Below are 17,987 nucleotides of genomic sequence, written 5' to 3' on the forward strand. Positions count from 1 at the left end.
CATAGAATCTCAGAGTCACATGCATCTGGCTTAGTTCTTACATCTCTCATTCCAAATTACATTTTGAAAGAATCGTTGGGTGAATGCATATAATAAAGAAGACAGGGAAGATTATATACAGAGTTGGAAAGAATAGAACATACGTTACACTTTCATTTCCCTACATGATAATCCGTCAGCGAAAAAGATTAAGAGCCAAATTACTACCCAAAAAAATGAATAATTACGGCCTATCGTAAAATTAATACTCCCTACTCATGCTTTGGGAAGATCTAACCTTGCTTGATGGGATACTTATGGAAACCCATGACCTCAAATTTAATATGTGAATGCATTACTTTGTGGTATATATCTTAGTAAAATTGGGTCGCGTTTCATCAAAAAGGAAACCTAACTATTTTTTTTAATTGATTTATTTTTTTCGAGGATTTATCGGAAACAACCTATCTATCTCTATGAGGTAGGGGTAAGGTCTGTATATACACTACCCTCCCCAAACCCCATTTATGGAATAAAACTGGGGCTTTTTTTTTTTTTTTTTTGTTGTTGTTGTAATTTGTTTATTTTTTATTTTCTATTGACTTCAAATACAAATTCGATTCATACAATAAATCAGAATTATGAACAGACTTTTACATAACAAAACAATTAAACCTATTATTAGTATATGGGCATCAAATGAATCTATTTGTAATGAGTGATGAAATCTAGTAATATTATACCCTATGATTTATTTCTTAATATTTAAGGAAGCTGGAATATAACTATGGAACAAATGCGTTCAAACTCTAGTAATATTGTACAGTATAATTTATTTTTATTTGTCTAAAACTTGATGAGTAGAATTACCTTATACAAGTGATGATTAATCAGACACCACATATAAACATAGGAAGATAGAAATAAAATAAAAAGAAAAAACAAATAATTTACTACGTATGCATTCCTAAAGCTATTTGATATAGCAAACAAAATCCACCTGTGGGTAAAGGAGAGGAAAGAAAGGAGTACATTTCACAATCCAAAGAGAAAAAGGACTAAATCCCAAATAAATGTACGTACTCTTTTCTTTTTGAATATAAAACAGACATGATGATGAGCTGTAAGCGCTAAACCTGAAAAGACGTGTAACGATATCTCCAGACTCCAGCAGCAGCAGCCATATAGCAAAACTGCATCCCGTGGCGCCTTTCAACTTCTTTTCTAGGGTTTTCGTATTCTGTAGATTACTCTAATCTCAGCTTCCGACTTTTATTCTTAACATTTTTCACGACGCAGCGTTAACTTGCATTAATATTCTGGAGGCGGAAACAATTCGTTTTTATCTAAAAGAAATTTGAGTGTTTTCGAATCTAATAATTAGTTCCATCTGATTTAAAGGGATTTCATGGAATTGAAGAAATCAAACAGGGTTTCGTGGGCTACTGGACCTAATCTTTGTCAGGTATACACCACATTACTCCATACACAGCCTTCTAGTGCATGAATTTTATGTCTATTTTTATTGAGTCAATTTCAGGCTAGTCTCTTTTCTTTTCTTTTTTTGATAAGGTAGCCTTATAGATGCTAACTAGTTTCGCTGCGTTGTGTTAACTGTATTAGTTTATTTTAGTTTGGCTGCCTGATGTAGTGATGTTATATATGAGTGGCAGGATTGTAGAAGAATATTGCAATCAGTTTTAGGTGGGGTTTTTTCTAGACTGTAAATCTGGAAAAGGAGATTAAGGGTTTTGATAGGACTAAAGGGTAAAGAAATTGGATGAGATAAAATTTGAAACTTTAGGGAGGTAGCATGTACCCGATGGAATTAATCCAGGTGTACACAAGCTGGCCCAGATACCACCGTTGTCCAATAAAAATAAAAATTAAGGAAACATAGCTTTGAGGGAGAGAGTCAAAGGCCTTGAGTGATTATTTGAGTTGTGTATTAGTGTCTATAGGTTCCTTGAAGTGGACGTAGACAAAAGAAACTTCTGGTTTTCCTCCAAGAAGTAATGTTTTCAGCTGTTAGGTTCGTAAGGCTTAGTGGCCACTGATTTTTCTTTCGAGCTTTGACTTTGCTGTTTATCTTTATGGTTGAAAGGTATTGAGCTTCATCAGTATTTGCTAAAATTCAAATTTTAAGTGCCATTGCGTTTTTATAATTGGATGGCACCAGAGCATGTAGTTAATAAGGCTTCTTGATGTGTGTCTGTCTATTAGTTATCATATTGGTTTATTGCTGTTAATTTGTCTTTATTGCTTTGCACTAGTAATTTCAAACATACATTAGTATTTGATTGAGCATGCATTTTTCTATACAAGTCAAAATGATTTTATTGATATTCATCCTTTTTTATATGATAGTAGTTGATTGGACATGAATTTTTAATATGTCCATTTAACTTGCTTAGTGTATTAGTTATAGTAGAAGAAATATTGTACTAATGTTCGAAAATAAGTTTAAAAGGAAAAACAACACATCAAAGTATAGATTTGAATAGTCTATTGAATTTGAACTTATGAAATTTGTATAAGAAATGAAATGGTTTCAAGCCTTTAGGACGTTCCAAAATGAAAAGAGTCGTGTAAATTGGGACGGAGGGAGTAATATCTGGTGGCAAGATGAAAGACCAACAATATTCAATTAGAGGGAGAAAGTACTATTCGGTTTCAAGATAAAGGCTGAACTTTTTAATGCTATTGTTAAGGTAGACAGTTGCCCGAAGCTCTTAAAATACAGGTATCTAACTTGTTAAGAGAAACTTAAATTTATCTAAAAGAAGAATGAAATAAAGAAAGTAATATCTAGTGGCAGGACTAAAAGAAGGACAACATAAGGTTCACATATTCAGAATTAGGAAAGAATGTAAATACTTTTGTTTGTAACGCCACAGCACATGCTTAGTGCTGCTATTCTATAGAATATTCTTTTACGGATAAAGAAAAGAACTTATGAAAGGGAACTTACATGTATTCAAATCAACTTAAAATGAGAGAGAAGTACTATCAAGCGTCAAGATGAATGTCGAACTCGTCCATATTATCATTCAGGTAAACAGTTACTAGAAGCTTTTCATTTATAAACTTGATCATACACGATGCTCGTTGACAAAGGCCTCAGCATATTCGCTGCATGTGTGGATGAACAATAAGAAATGAGATCAACACTGGTAGAGGAGCAGGTTTATTTATGTGAGGTGTCTGTGCTGTTTCGTCCAAGAGTTTCTTTAGAATGGGATATATTATATAAAAAGAAAGATGCAGCTTGACGCAGATCCTTCACAATATTCATTAAAAAATCTCCATTTAGAATCATATCAATTCCCAACCCACAAGGTAGTCCTTTGAATTACATTTTGGCCAAGAACTTTGATAAATTTTGTTCTTGGCCTTATATTTATTGAAGATATCAACAAGATACCTAATGAATGGTAATGCAAGGACGAGGAAGTAACTTGATAAATGTTATTACGCTAACAAATTCCTTGTTTAAGTTCATAAGTTGGTATCAACTGAGAAGATTCTTCAACTGGAACTGTATCTTGCAGAGTTGCTTATAAATTACAGCTGCAAGAACTGTAAACATATCATAAATGAAGGAAATTGATGAGATTGATACTTATCACGATTTCCAAAGCCTAATTCCCTCCGCGTGGATACTGTCTTCTCCATTTAAGTCCCAAAAATTTGGTAATTTACATTTTAAAAAAAGCCTGCTGCTCGGATGCTATGTAATAATCTCAAAAGTTTCAAGTACATTGCCCCAACCTCCTTACTGGTAACTAAAGGATTTCTAAGAAATGTTACTCTTTCTACACTATTCATCACATTTTTTCAGTATGTCATTACCTAAAGGATTTCTAAGAAATGTTTATCCTAAAAGTTATTACAGTGGCATAAGATCTATTTTTAGCCCAAATGTCCATACATGTTTCTAGCTTTTAATTGAACTTTTAACTCCTCCTTACTCATGCTAAATCAGAAAGGAAAACAAATCGGGATGAAGACTCTTAGAAGTTATGCCATTTCCATGACAATTTGGTCATTATACTGACTTTAAAAGTTTTAGTTGCTAATTTGCCATGTTTGGAGAACTTCATGACATTTGATGAAAGGAAGAACCATGTAAGATTTTGCCCATCAAAATGATGATGGCTTTGGTGGAAAGAACAAAATCTTGATGTCAATCTTGTGGAAAAAAATTTAAAACTCTATTTTCCCCATATAAGACCATACTACAAGGTAAATATGGAATTTATGACCAGTTTTATACATCTTGATTGAAGTATTTTTTGTAATCGGACTGTTAGTGAATTTTTTTCCTTGCAAAAATTTCTGAAACAATTTTATAGCTATATAGAGCAATATAAGTAGATTAAGTTGGTGTTGAATAATCAGAAAATTATTGACTTATGCTCTATTTACTTGTCAACTGAAAAAATCGGGGAATAAATCTGCAAAATAATCTTCTTAAGCATCATTTTGCTACTTAAATATCCAAAAGAAAAAAGAAAGAAACTTTTTTTCTTCTTAAGACAAGGAAACGGAGCTTATTAGAGGAAAGAAGACAAAAAGGGCAGTAATTCATTTATACTAAATCGTGAAAAGAAAATTAAAGACAGCTACCATATGTAGCCTTATAAATGAATTAGACAAAGTAGTGATCCAAAGATGTTATAAATGAATTGCATTCTTTTGTTTCATTTGTGGTGTAAAGAGGATTTTTAGATGATGTAAGCTCACATTTAGATGTTATAGTATCCTTGTACGAAGAACAAGGACTCACTTTTTCTTTCCTTTTTGAACTAGAGATATGGCTGCAGCACTTCCTTTCGTGCTGATACTTATATATATAAGCTGTTACCATTATTAAAAATAAATGATCCAAAGAACAAAATTAGTGGCAGGTTAGGAGAATCAAGTGCACAAAAAAGTATGTCAAGATTCTACTAGTGGGCCAGTCGTAAATCCGGAGATTCAAGACTCAAGAGCATGAAAAAGTTTGCTGAGAATCTTGCCATTAAATGTATTTGGACAGAAAAAAGGAAAACTGAACAAAAGCACTTATTCAAGTCACTCATACAACAGAGTGCAATTACCAAAATTCTTAAGTTTCTTGTAATTAAAGGCATTTCATGATCAGATGATGCTTAACCAAAATAATGGTGATGGTGTCTGTGATCCATATCAACGTACACCAAATAGTTCTTTTATGATTATCCCTATTATAATCTGTCAATGTCATGGTGACTATTTTTAAACGAGCCCTGACTGGTAAAAGTACATCCCTTTTCAAGAGTCATGCTTATTGGTCGTTGATTGCACCTTGCTATTTAAGCTTTTGAGGACCATAGCAGAACATCATAGCGGCACCTAAATGTTTGAGTTGTTAATTGACAATCGTTTCCCACTTTTTGAAGGCAAAGCAAACATGAAGAAATGGATTTTTGCCGTTACTGTATTTCTTTTTAACCCCCCCCCCCCCCTTCCCCCTCTTTTTTCCAAGGAGATATTCTAAGTGTAGTATTTTCTTCATGACATGCTTTCAGTTTTACTTATCAAGCACGTTGATATGCTTTAGCTTTTTCCTAGTTCTCCTTAGCAAGTGTGCATATTTTACCATTCAATAGGTAAAACATTTCCTACAAGAGGATTGCCCATCAAAAGTCGGTAGGGGATCTCAACATCATCTTCAGTTGAAGCCATCACTTAGACCATCATTTGAAGGAAGACATTGTCTGAAGCAATCAAAAGAGAGGCTTCCTTACATACCTCTGGCTAAATGGAAGTGCCCTCCCAAGGTAATCTAAGTTTTTTATGATAGGAGGTTGCCTTTATTTGTCTGGTTTCTGCAGTGTTGTAATAGCCCATTTAATGCTGTTATTGGTAGTTTACTTTGAATGAGAGTTGGTGTGTGGTTGCTGGTGAAGAAAGTAAAGAAGCAGAGGCTCAGAAGCATAGGGAAAAGAGAGTGCTTGAGGCGGTTTATCCTTCTCGGTCTGCAATTCCTCCCAAGTATGTAGTTTTTGGACTCTCTTAGATTTATAGCTTTTTTATCCCAATTTACTTGATTGTGATCCCTTGTTTCTCCTATTGGCTTATAGTCCTTCCACCTCGTCGGATCTGGACCAATTTTATGATGATAACCAAACTCAAGTGATTCCAATAATTCCCATCGAAGAAGCAGCAGCTGTAGAAGTTTCGTCCCATTCAACACCATCCCAAAACATCAGCAGCAAATTGCTAGACCCATGCCTACCTAACAGTTCATCATCATCTATCAGTATAGATACTACTCAAAAGCTACCTGCTAGTGGAAATTCGTTTCCCCAGGCTTTGTCAACCTCCAAAGATCTCAGGATACCTCCGAGTAACTCTCCTTTTTGTGTTAGACTGCCTGTTAACGGTCAATCTGCTCCATATCTTTCAAGATGTCAAAATCTGAACAGAACTGAGCAACGTCAAGTTTCTCCTAAGCCACCTGCTAATCACAACCCTGTCACCCAGTTTCCATCCACATGTGAAAATCCCAAGATTCCTCAGCACCATGCTGAAGTTTTGGCAAAGTCCCTTGCTAACCACAACCCTGCTACCCAGTGTCATTCAGCATTTGAAAACCTGAACGCAGCTCAGTGCAAAAATCAAATTTCTCCAAAGCCACCTGCTAATGGCATCTGTGTGCCCCAATATCAATCAAATACTGAAAATCTGAGTGTCCCTCCGCGCAAAACTCAACCTTGTTCAAATCCACCTGCTAATGAAAAATCTATCCTTGAGAAGATTCCACATGGTTTTAAGGGTGATTTGATGGTTGCTGTAGCCGCAGCTGTAGCTGCACTTGCAAAAAGTCAAGAGCAGGGTAGTCTGATTGATACTAACTTCTTGATTAAGCTTCTTAGCAACCCAGAACAGATACAGAAACTGATGAACAAACACGGCGTGGCTACCAATCCTGAAACTGGTGCTGCATCTGGCTCAAAACCTATTGTTCCTTCTAGTAGCACCCCAAGGTCAACAGCTGATTCTCTGGATAAGCAGATAGCTGGTAATGAAAATCGCAAATCTGTTGCTGATTCAACCGTCTTTTCTCGGTCACTGGAGGTAAGAAATGCTAATGAACAAAGAGGAACTGCTGCCATGTTTAGGCCAGTGGATCTACTGGTTCCCTTGCCTAGGACAAAACCTGATAAGGTAATTAACAAGCCCATTAATGAATACCAAGCTCCCCATGCAGGATCTGGACCAAAGCCAATGGCAAAATCTGTGCCCTTGGCGATCTCTAAACCTGAAACATCCATGAAAAGTAAATTGGTTAATGAACAAAGGACCTCTGCTCATGTAGGAACTGCAGACATTAGAGGGAGTAAACCATTAGTTCACCCAACTTCAGACCTAAATTTGGAAAAGATTAAGAAACTGATTAATGAATATGGAGCACCTGATAATATAGGAGGGAAGCCCTTCGTCAATTCTGAGTTAGTTCCTTCACTGGTTTCCTCGAGGGCAAAATGTCCTATTGCTATGCAGCCTGAGCTGCAAATAAAGTCGTATTCATCAAATACTGGCCACACATCCTCTTTCTCCTCAATGAGTAGTCCTGCCCCTCTACACAAGGATATCAATTACTACAAATCTCTGATCAAGCAACATGGAGAAAATCGTGAATATGTGGATCAAGAAATCTTACAAAATATCAATCCTTATGGCAATACGCAAGGACCAGAATCGTTTAACAACCTAAAACAAAACCAGGCCTGCCTGAATTTTCAGAAGCATTGCGTTTTCTTCAACACACCAAAGGGATGCCTAAATGGCACCACTTGTCCCTTCCTACACGATATGTCCAAACAATGGAGGTCTGGGGGGATGTTGGAAGCTCCGGCTCCAAAGAGAATGAAGCTAGGTGGGGAACTTACTGGTAGGACATGATTCAGTGAGAAAGGCAGTTGCACAGTTTAAGCATACGGATCCCGTGTTCCTTTTTTCTTTGGGGAAATTTTGAAAAGCGGCCCTTTTAGACTTAGATTAGACATTTAGAGTGAGTTGGTTTTTATATGAGAAAATTTTTGATTTGAAACTTCCAAGTTGGATGAAGCGCTTTTCTTGCCTCAAGAATTTTTTTCTTCTAACAAGTTTAATGAAGCCTTTTTTTGTTTTAAGAAAAAGTTTCAAAGATTGATGAAACTGGTTTTTGACGCAAGCTTCTGGAGGAAGCCCTAGGTTCATAATTCTGGGTATTGAAAGCTCCCAATTTCAAAGAATACTGCATGCATAGATGAGACTCCGCCTTCCCACTTGATAAAAGTGGCATGCAGAATATACCGACTTAAGAGCACCCTTAATCCTAATTCGCATGTTGATTTACACATTATGTTAGTGGCAATTAACTAAAAAGATTATAAAGCATTTGATAGAGGAAATTTGGTTTAAGATTAAAATTTTAAGAATCAAATAAATTTGAAATTCTTTAAAAGTGGTGAAAATCATATAGAATAATACCAGCAATGTGATCTGATAACCATTTTAGAACTTTATAAGATGAATAGAGTATTACATCACTCGGGGGAAAAAAGAGAGTATTACATCAATGGGGATAAAAGCTGCCAATATAAATTAAGAGAAAGAAATGCTGTGTGGACCACCACGCAATCTTGTCTGTTTGTCGTCTTAAAATAGTACAGAGTTGAGATCCGAGGGAACTTACAATTCGAAACTCGTCTAGATGCTAATTCTTTTCGTTCGTAAAACCTGAGTCAAGAGAGAGAGAGAGAGAGGCGTCGTTCTTATCAACAACTTATACAAATTCACTTGAAAGTCGAAACTTGACATAATCGTTCTTGCAGATAGACAAGTGAACCACCGATAAGATTCACCACAAATATTATCATTCAATTCATATACTCAAACACACTGATAATTGGGAACATAAACAGCGGGGAAATGTGCCGAACTTATTGAATGAATGGGCAGAACTCTTAAGACAGAGAGCTTCGCTATAGCAATACTTTTGACTGGGTGGAGTTCTTCCACTGGTACCTCGCTGCAAGTATACTAATCTTACTTCTTGTAGCCAAGAATGTCCAAATCAGAAGCGCTTTGATTTATCAAAAAGAGGGGGTGATGTTTCTTTAGCCCCTGTTGTCAAGCATCCAGTAGTTTTCTCAACTTTGTGTTAGTTTATGCTTTTCACCATAGTTGGGAGCTGATATTTACTAGCATACGTCCTTCCCAGCAACAGAGAGGATTTCCAAATTGTCAAATAATTAGACGATGTAAGGAGATGGATCAATTGACATAAAAATCAAGAAGACAAATCTTTACATGCGATGAGGCATATACAAATACAACAGCCAGACAATGAGCCCACATAGGGTGAAGGGTACAATCTAGCAGTTAATGAACTAGGACTGCCTATTATTGCGATGCCTATTTTTGCCTTGTCAATGTAAAGTTATCTGATACATGTGCTAGTGTAAAATAACAAGTAATTGATGGAATAATCAATGTGTGTGGTAGCCAATTCGGACAACAGTAACGTTATCAAGAAAAATAATAACAATAAGGTTGAGAGAACTATTTCAATTTTCAAGGATGCAATAGGGGCCTCCTCTGGAAGACTGGAATTGTAGCATTTGCCTCCTTGAAGATAATCTTGTACGTTGTGTCATTTTGAGGCCTTTTAGGTTGTATATGACCAGTCTGTTAATGCTAGTCGCGCTTAGGGATGGCAAGCAGTGTGGTGTAGGTTTGTCTTACCCGCAAAATTTCAAGCCGCCTGCCCGCCTCACATAGCATTTTCATCAGCATTCACCCACCTCGTCCGCCCCGCATTACACCCGTCCCGCCCCACTAATTTTCCTTTTCAAAAAAAAAATGTCTTAGGTTTTGTGTTAACAGGCTAGTTCTATTTACAATCTCATATAACTGAAAGAACTAAATTCTTGAAATGATCACAAGCCACTAAGCTAATATCCAGGGATTTTAAATGTAATCCACACGTATACACACTATATGTAACCTCTCCAAATGAACACAAACATATACTTATATATAGTCCAAAGTGGACATCTGATTTTCAAGAGTGAAACATTGCATATTAAAGTAATGCCAAAAACGTTATCAAAGCTAAGAAATCTTTCCAGTAAGAGACGTTACTAACTTTAAAGGCAATCAAGCCAAAAACGTTATAAACAACAACTTTCTTATAGCCATAATGATAGCCATTCAAGGTCAGTAAAATTATTATATTCAAAGCTATTCAAATTTTCAGTTATAGATATTAAAATATATTCAATTGATTGGTATAATAAAAACATATTGAAAAAATATTAAAGAATGATCCTAGACATTAATTTAAATATTTCTTTTTGAGATATCAAATTATTTTTCTAACACTATATACTAATTAAAGGTACCTTCTAAGAGGCGACCGTGCTGAATTTAAGCAAAGGTATTATAATAGTCCCTTGAGTTTCCTTGTGTTCCTTGCGGTTATTTAGTTTTCACGATTGGTTTAACTATGGTTCAGACTTTCTAGTTATCACGACTGGTTTAACTATGATTCAGATTTTCTAGTTTTCACGATTGGTTTAACTATAATTCAGACCTTAATTTCTAGCAGGCACTCAGCCTTATTTATCTTAAAGCATATCCAAATCAAGAAACGGTTCTGTAACTTATCAGGATTTCATAATTCTCTATTTGCTTCATCTGTATTATTTGAGAAACTGATTTATAATTTGGTAAAATTTGTTATTTGTCCTGACATATTATTGAAGTCATTTAATGCAATCAATAACAATTGCAATATTTGTTTTTTGGTTTACTCTTGCAAGGAGAATGAAGTCGTTAGCAAAAATCAGACGGGGTATATCAGGACCACATTTATAAATTTTAATAAAGTCTCCAGAACCCTTTGTCCACTTCCATTAAGATATTCCTCGATAGAGCTTTTATACAAATTACGAAAATGCGGGAAAATAAGAAACGGAAGAAATATAATTTTTCATTGTTCATTGAGTAGAAAGAAAACGAAATTTGATTTTTTCCAAATAAAAAAGAAAAATAAAAAATATATCCGTCCACGAAAGCTTCCTATGTTGTGATCAAGTAGTAAAATATGGTTTACAAATTGCCTAGAATCTTATATTTCGAGTGTTTCATGGGGTGAAATTTCGTGTAAGAGAGTTAAACTACTTAATTTTTTGTGTAAATACTTAAATTCTTCAATTTTTAAAAATAAATTTAAATATTTAAAAACTACATAAAAAGTCACTATAATTAGTAATTCATAATCTTTAACAAGTATTTAAAAAGAATTTGGTTAAAGAAAAAAAAAATAACTCTGCAAATAATAAAAGCTCTAATTTATATTATAGCTCTATCGGGATTATGAATGAAAATGGATAAAGGATCATGGACATCCATTAAAATTTCTAAAAGTCCTGCCGTAAATTATCGCATCTCATTTTCGCCGATGCCTAAAGAATTACTCTGCAACATTAATTGTTATAATGAAGTGAATAATATCCCAGGCCAATGAATAAGTTTTACCAAATTAAAGGTCGGTTTCTCAAATAACGTGATCATGAAAATAATTAAAAAATATAAAATCTGTATAGGTTACACATTCATTTTTTTGTAGGTAGATATACTGTAAGATAACTCTGAATATTTGCAAGAATTGTCCAAATTATAGTCAACCAAGCGTGAAACTAATAGCTAGGAACGCAAGGTAACTCCAAATGTTAAAATTCAGTAAGGAGAAGGAGGACGACGACATTTCTGACTTCTCCTTATGCTTCACCGCCGGTGATCCTCTTCAGATCGGACTCTATTTTCACTTGATTTTACAATAAATAGTGTGTAAAGTAAAACATTTATAGAGGAAGTGGCTGCTCGGCTTTTGAGGTTCTTTTTACAAAGATACACTTCTCAGTGGAATAAACTGGTTACTGCAGGAACACGTATTTGCTTTTGACTTTTGCTTTTTTTGAATAATACCTTTTACTGCTTCTCTTTTATACAGTAAATTTTAACTATTCACTCCATTTCAAAAAAATAAAAATAAAGTGATTAATTTTGACAGAGTGAGTTTCACTTTTACTTGGACTCACTCATTTGAGTATAAAAAAAGAAGCTTTTACTCCCTGCAGTAGGGTAGAAACATTGTTAAACTCTCGCCCTTAAGGTAGTCTCTTGTGCTACTTCCATATACTCTAACTTCCGCACGATTATTTTCACTTGTCCGCAGTTTAATATCGATAACAAGAACATTCAACGTCTGTTCTGTTAATTCTTAAACCCTCTGAAAGCTGGTCAAACTTTTCAATTTTTTTTTTTTTTGAATAAGCTCAATGTGGTGCCTCGTTGTAAAAACTAGTTTATGCATTTGCAACTGCTACAACTTGATAAGATGGTTCTGAAGCATATATAGGATTCAATAATAGAAAAATGCGTACAACAACCTGATTTTAAGGTCCAACAATCCCATCATGGCAACAATGTGCAGTCTAGTTCAACCAACATATCCTCAACATTCTGATTATACAAACAAATTTGATTAATCTCCGTCAAAAAGATCTCTGCTTGCTATTCGCTATCCGTATTCCATAATGTAGGAGAATCTGCATGAGAGGGTATCTGTGATCTACAAGACATTTCCTCGGCAAAGGAAACAATACTCCCTCTTTCTTACTTAACAAAGGTCTGCAGGATCTCATATAACTTTGAGATGTATATCTATATTTCTCTGAGAATGGGCCAACCTTTCTTAATAATATCATTGATCTTTGCATCAATTTGCTTTTGGATCCTTGATGGACAGAGCTCTGCTGCATAGCCATTTAGTTTTGCAGCAAGTGTTGACCTCTCAAGCTCCTCCTCCAGCAAGTTTCCCATCAACTGTAGTAGGAATGGATTCCGCTTAAGCTCAAATTTCTGAAAAAATGGACAGTGAGTGGATTTGTCAATCAAGTGCGTCAAGAGATCATAGCAGTGGTATTCAGATTAACAAGACGAATGTTTTCACAAACATGGAAAAAGAGATGGAAGCACGTGCGCATCTCCCAAAATCTGATTTGGAGGGGGGGATGTTTAGCAAAGGGGTACAGAACAGGGAAACTACTTATTTTTTGTTCTTCTTTAGTCTTACAGGGACTCTTTCCGAGCGTCACATTTCCCAGTTTCTTACAACAAAATTCCCCTCATTAAAGACAAATATGTTTTCCCATCTGCAGTGCTTTACCTAAAAGTGAAATCACAGAAAATAAATATTTTTTAGAATCTATGCACTACATATCCACCCCGCTTATGTTTTTTTGTTATTCCAACTTATAAAGCAAGTTGGAGTCCAAATTCCTTGGGCAGTAGGAGGTTAGGGCCAACAGAGAAAAGTAACCTAAGAGCAGCGGAAGAGGCCAACTGGTGTATGTCCCTCTGAATTTTATTTGACCCAATTTTTTGTTATAAATCAAATAATTTTACTACGATTAAGATGGTGTTAAATATAAAAAATGAATCCCCTAAAGTCTAGTCAACTATCGATGGGACCTGGTATTTCTTATTTACACACTTTCTGAAGCTTGGATGTCCTTGGACCAAAAATCCTTCCAACAACTTTTCACCATATCTTTATGCCAATATGTAATAATCAAATGTTCTCAAATCTGAAAGGGGCTTATCCCTTCTCAATCCCGCTGACAAGAAGTACAAGGCACTGACCCAAAGCAGCACATAGTAAGTCTCTTTAGTAGTAGGGGAATTTTCCTCCAATACCAGATATAATATCATGTCAACCTGCATTTCCTCCATATAAAGCTTGCCGACGATAAGGGCTAATAACATTCTGCTTGTCATGAATTCTATGAAGTCATCCAATATAGTTTCAATGCTTTTGCAAATCTAGTAGCATTAGGATCCTGTGCAGACGTTTTTCTTCCCTGCTTACCTTTTGTAATTCTTCCTAAAGGAAAGGAGACTATGCATTCATTTTACAATCCTTATGTACTCCAGAAATAACCGATTGAAGTCTTCTCCTTAGCATCTGAACTGACGAGAGAGAGATTGCTCGACGGCATCTCCTCAATCATCATCACTAATCTTCTATCACTTGATCTAAGTCCACACGCTGCCCTATGGAGCCAACAGAAGCCCATCCAACCCACTTATTACCTCATATACTATGAGAAACTGGTTCTGCCCAGTTTTGTTAAAGGCGCGCTTAAGCTGGAAACATGTAGAGCGCTTCGCCTCGCTTTGCGGGCACTTCAGTGTCGCATCAAGACTCTAAGGCATGCTTTTCCTAGCCAATGAGTGTAATCATGAAAATGCGACACTGAACAATTGATATTTCACTTTATCGTAATTGTTTTTCAATTTTTTTGTCCATATATTTGTTATTCATGCTTATAATTATTGGTTTTGGACTGCATATACATATTTTTACTTTTTCTCCAATTGCGCCTTCTTTCATTAAAGCCCACGCTTTATTTGCGCTTTGCGCTTAAAGCCCCAACGGGCCATAGAGTTTTTTTGCGCTTTTCGTCTTTGATAACACTGGACTTCTGTCACGCTGTTGATGTGCGTGATCATCTTGTCTTAAAGCTTAAGTTGTTAGAGAGCACACTTTTAATTACTTTTTTTGTGAAGTAATAAATTAAAACAACAGAGGTAAGATATAGTTAATTACTACTTATTATATTACGTCTCAACACTCCCCCTCACGTGTGAGTCTGATTCTTTTTTACGAGTCAAATACGTCGAAATGTTGTTCTTTCTTTAAATTTTCGGGCGGGTGAGATTTGAACCGAAGACCTCTTGGCTGCTCTAATAACATGTTGAATTGTGTGACTATCTTATGTTAAAGTTTTAGCTGTTAGAGAAAATGCACTTTTATTACTTAATTATTTTACATCTCAACACACCCCCATCATCGTGGTTTCTTTGATATAAACCACATATGGTTTTCATTTTCTTTATCGTGCCCTCAACTAATATCAACTCTGTAAATTTTGTCGGTGTAAGAATCAATACGACAGGAAATGTCAGTACTGCACCCCTTATGACAATCATCAAGCTATGCACTTATGCTTCAATAATCTAGTATCAGCTATTCAGCATAATGTAGTTATGGATACTAGACCTGATGTTCAGGCTCAGCAGGATGAAAAGCTTCGAGCTGTTGAATTTGAGTGGTTACAATGCTGCTCTTTGACTTTGATTGTTCTCTTTCCTTGCTAACAGCAGCCAATCTGGACTCCTCAGTGCCGCTTGTGAAAATAATAGACCTACACTAGGCAAATTCATAACTTTGCTATTCATATGCTTGTAATCAGTCTGAAGTAAAGGGAACCCAGGTTGAAGTCAAGGATCCTACCTGTACTGGTTACCCACATCAGGACCTTGCCCAAAGACTTGCCTAGAATCGTGATTAGACCAGAAGACCTCCAATAGTTGTCTGAAACCAATTACTTCGGGATCATATTCGACCTACAGGATACAAACTATTAAACAAGTTGAAATCATTGAGATAAATGAAATATTTAGTTATTTTAAATGTAAATTTCTAGGTAAGCAAAATTCAAATGCAACTCAACCTATCAGCAGTTTATTTGAAACAAATCCGGAACAAACCACAGAACATTTTCAGATAGGCTTGATAAAGGACATAAAACTCATTCAGAACCTAAAACAGGCAAGAATACCATGTCAACAAAATGAAAGGCGTAAAATATCAACTATTATCTACAAAATTCAAAGAAGTGGGTTCCAACAATTACAGATAACAGCAAAACATAAAACATTTATATATCAAATCTGAAATGCACAAAAGGATCATTCATATCTTCTATAACAATAACATGGACGGAAACAGGGGAATTTCAAATAAAGAACTTTGACAAAAAATTTACTCTATACCTTCGTATTCGGTCAGTTTGGTATGCTAGATGTCTGTAAGATATGCTAGCATGTTTCCATATATGGGTCCCTCATATTTTTCACCACCCCATGCTGAGCAAATTAGCTTCGACATATAAAATACTAGAAAACACTAGCTCCAACATAACCCTCGCATACTGATACCAAACGGGGACACAAAAGGGTTGCAAGTTGCAACTACAAATTACAATAGCGTGCGAATTCGTTATTGTACAATATGACAATTAAGTAGAGACCACTGAAGTACACAAGAAGAAGAATAGACGCGAAAGACTATGCTCCATTAGCATATGGGAAAAGGAACAGAGCCAAATAGTTCCTTATTTCCACCACCGCCTATGGATGACAGAGAAGAAAAATATTCTAAAAGTTACACCCATCGCAGTCTGAAAGATGAAATAATATATTGCTTCTAGAAATACCACTAACCACTGCTGCAAGTGAAACATTTGGTTACTAGCTCTATGGTGACCAATACCTTATTTTTACTAAACAATTAATGCAAGTCCGTGAAACACCTATACATAAAAGAAGGGATAGCGACGTGATATCCATGAGCAAATAGTTCGAACAGGACCAAATGTATTCGGAAATTAGTTGCATAAAGCTGGTGTTAACTCAGCCAGACAATAAAGATGAGTAAGAAAGGTATTAGCTGACTCATCTAACACATTATTTGCATTGCATACACCCTGATCGGAGGTAATCTTCACTGATTTAAGTAAATCCCACAAGGACTTTCCCCCACCTCAGCTAATGTCACTCCTAATGTTTTATAAAAAGTGTAACCCAAGCTGTCCCCATTTTAGTCCTTCATGTACGCCTTTGCAATTTGATTTTGATCAAGTTGCTCCTTTCTTTGGCATAATTTGTTGTATAACCACAAAAAGTGTGTATTCCCTACAACCTAATTGTTTCTTCACTGTTAACTAGGCATTAATAATCATATACATAATCACTTACAGCTCCACTTTCCTATATCCTATTTTTTATAAACCTGAATGCTCCCGTAGTACTTTCTTCTGCAGGAAATTAACTATTCATGTACATTATGAAGATACAAGGAACTCGTTTGGTATACACAGATCCTAATTTTAACTATCTAATTTTACTTTTTACAATGTAATCAACATATCAAAAAAAAATCCATCAGATCGCAGAAGAAGCCATAAAAATTGTGGTGATTACATTAGATTGGAGTAATTTCTTATACAAGTGATTAAGGCATAAATATGAACAAATACCTGAACACATTCAGCGTGATCGCCCAAACTTCTGTACTCAGGATTGGGTTTAGAACCACCAGCATAACCGACGGAGGTTCTAACGACGCCGTTGAGGCAGCCAAATGCAGCTTCCGACCTCCAGAAGCTTCCAAGAGCGAAAACTGCTGTTTGCAATGGCTGATTAGAAGGATCCTTTGGAACCTCAGGGATCCGATCTGGGAATCTGATGCTCACAACTGGATTCAATGCCAATAGAATGATTGTTATACAAAGAAGTGGGGATAAAAAGGAGGAATTGCTCTTATCGACTTTCATTTGAACACAGACAGGGGAAAGCCGGGACGGTTACGCCCACTTTCCGGTTAAATCTTTCCGAGGCGGTGTAGTTTTCACTCGCTCATCCCTGGAATTGCCAGCTCGCCTGTCTCGTTTGCTTTTCGGTAATTTCCTAATTCCCAATTCTCTCTTTTTTTTAGGAGACAAATTATCGCTCTTTAAATTATTTTTATAAAATGTTTCCTACTTACGGCATTTAGGACAGTAAAGTTATTATGTACATTTTCAAAGTTTTCTTGGAGTATCATTTTGACAACTTGGCGCCAAAATTTTCTTCTTTGAGTAAAAATATTAGTTGGAAAAATATCTTAAATTTTTTCTATTTAAATTTAGCATATAATGTGGTGGTGAACTCTTTTGCAAGTTAGAGTAGTTATAGTGAACCTTGATTATAATTGGGAGTAAGTTAGGTTACGACTTGATGTTAGAGAAGGTTGGTTGGAACTTGATTATGACTTTGAGAACATTGGTTTGCAAATTATTTGCTTAGAATGAATTGGCAAC

General features: G+C 35.6%; 2 protein-coding genes across 2 annotated transcripts; one reads left to right on the forward strand and one right to left on the reverse strand.

Moving 5' to 3' along the window:
* The first annotated feature begins 1,051 nt into the window (after positions 1-1,051).
* Positions 1,052-8,147, forward strand: LOC104105396 (zinc finger CCCH domain-containing protein 45). Its single transcript, XM_009613685.4, has 4 exons — positions 1,052-1,444; positions 5,613-5,783; positions 5,873-5,997; positions 6,087-8,147. The coding sequence occupies exons 1-4, from the start codon at positions 1,388-1,390 to the stop codon at positions 7,909-7,911; spliced, it is 2,178 nt and encodes a 725-aa protein (XP_009611980.1). The 5' UTR covers positions 1,052-1,387; the 3' UTR covers positions 7,912-8,147.
* Positions 8,148-12,398: 4,251 nt separating this feature from the next.
* Positions 12,399-17,668, reverse strand: LOC104105397 (peptide methionine sulfoxide reductase A5). Its single transcript, XM_009613686.4, has 4 exons — positions 17,166-17,668; positions 15,359-15,471; positions 15,125-15,269; positions 12,399-12,921 (listed from the first exon to the last, which is right to left on the reverse strand). Exons 1-4 carry the CDS (start codon positions 17,460-17,462, stop codon positions 12,724-12,726), a joined length of 753 nt encoding a protein of 250 aa, XP_009611981.1. The 5' UTR covers positions 17,463-17,668; the 3' UTR covers positions 12,399-12,723.
* Between the last annotated feature and the right edge of the window lie 319 nt (positions 17,669-17,987).

This window comes from Nicotiana tomentosiformis, chromosome 2 (assembly GCF_000390325.3).
Source record: "Nicotiana tomentosiformis chromosome 2, ASM39032v3, whole genome shotgun sequence".
In the NCBI taxonomy this organism is placed as follows: domain Eukaryota; kingdom Viridiplantae; phylum Streptophyta; class Magnoliopsida; order Solanales; family Solanaceae; genus Nicotiana; species Nicotiana tomentosiformis.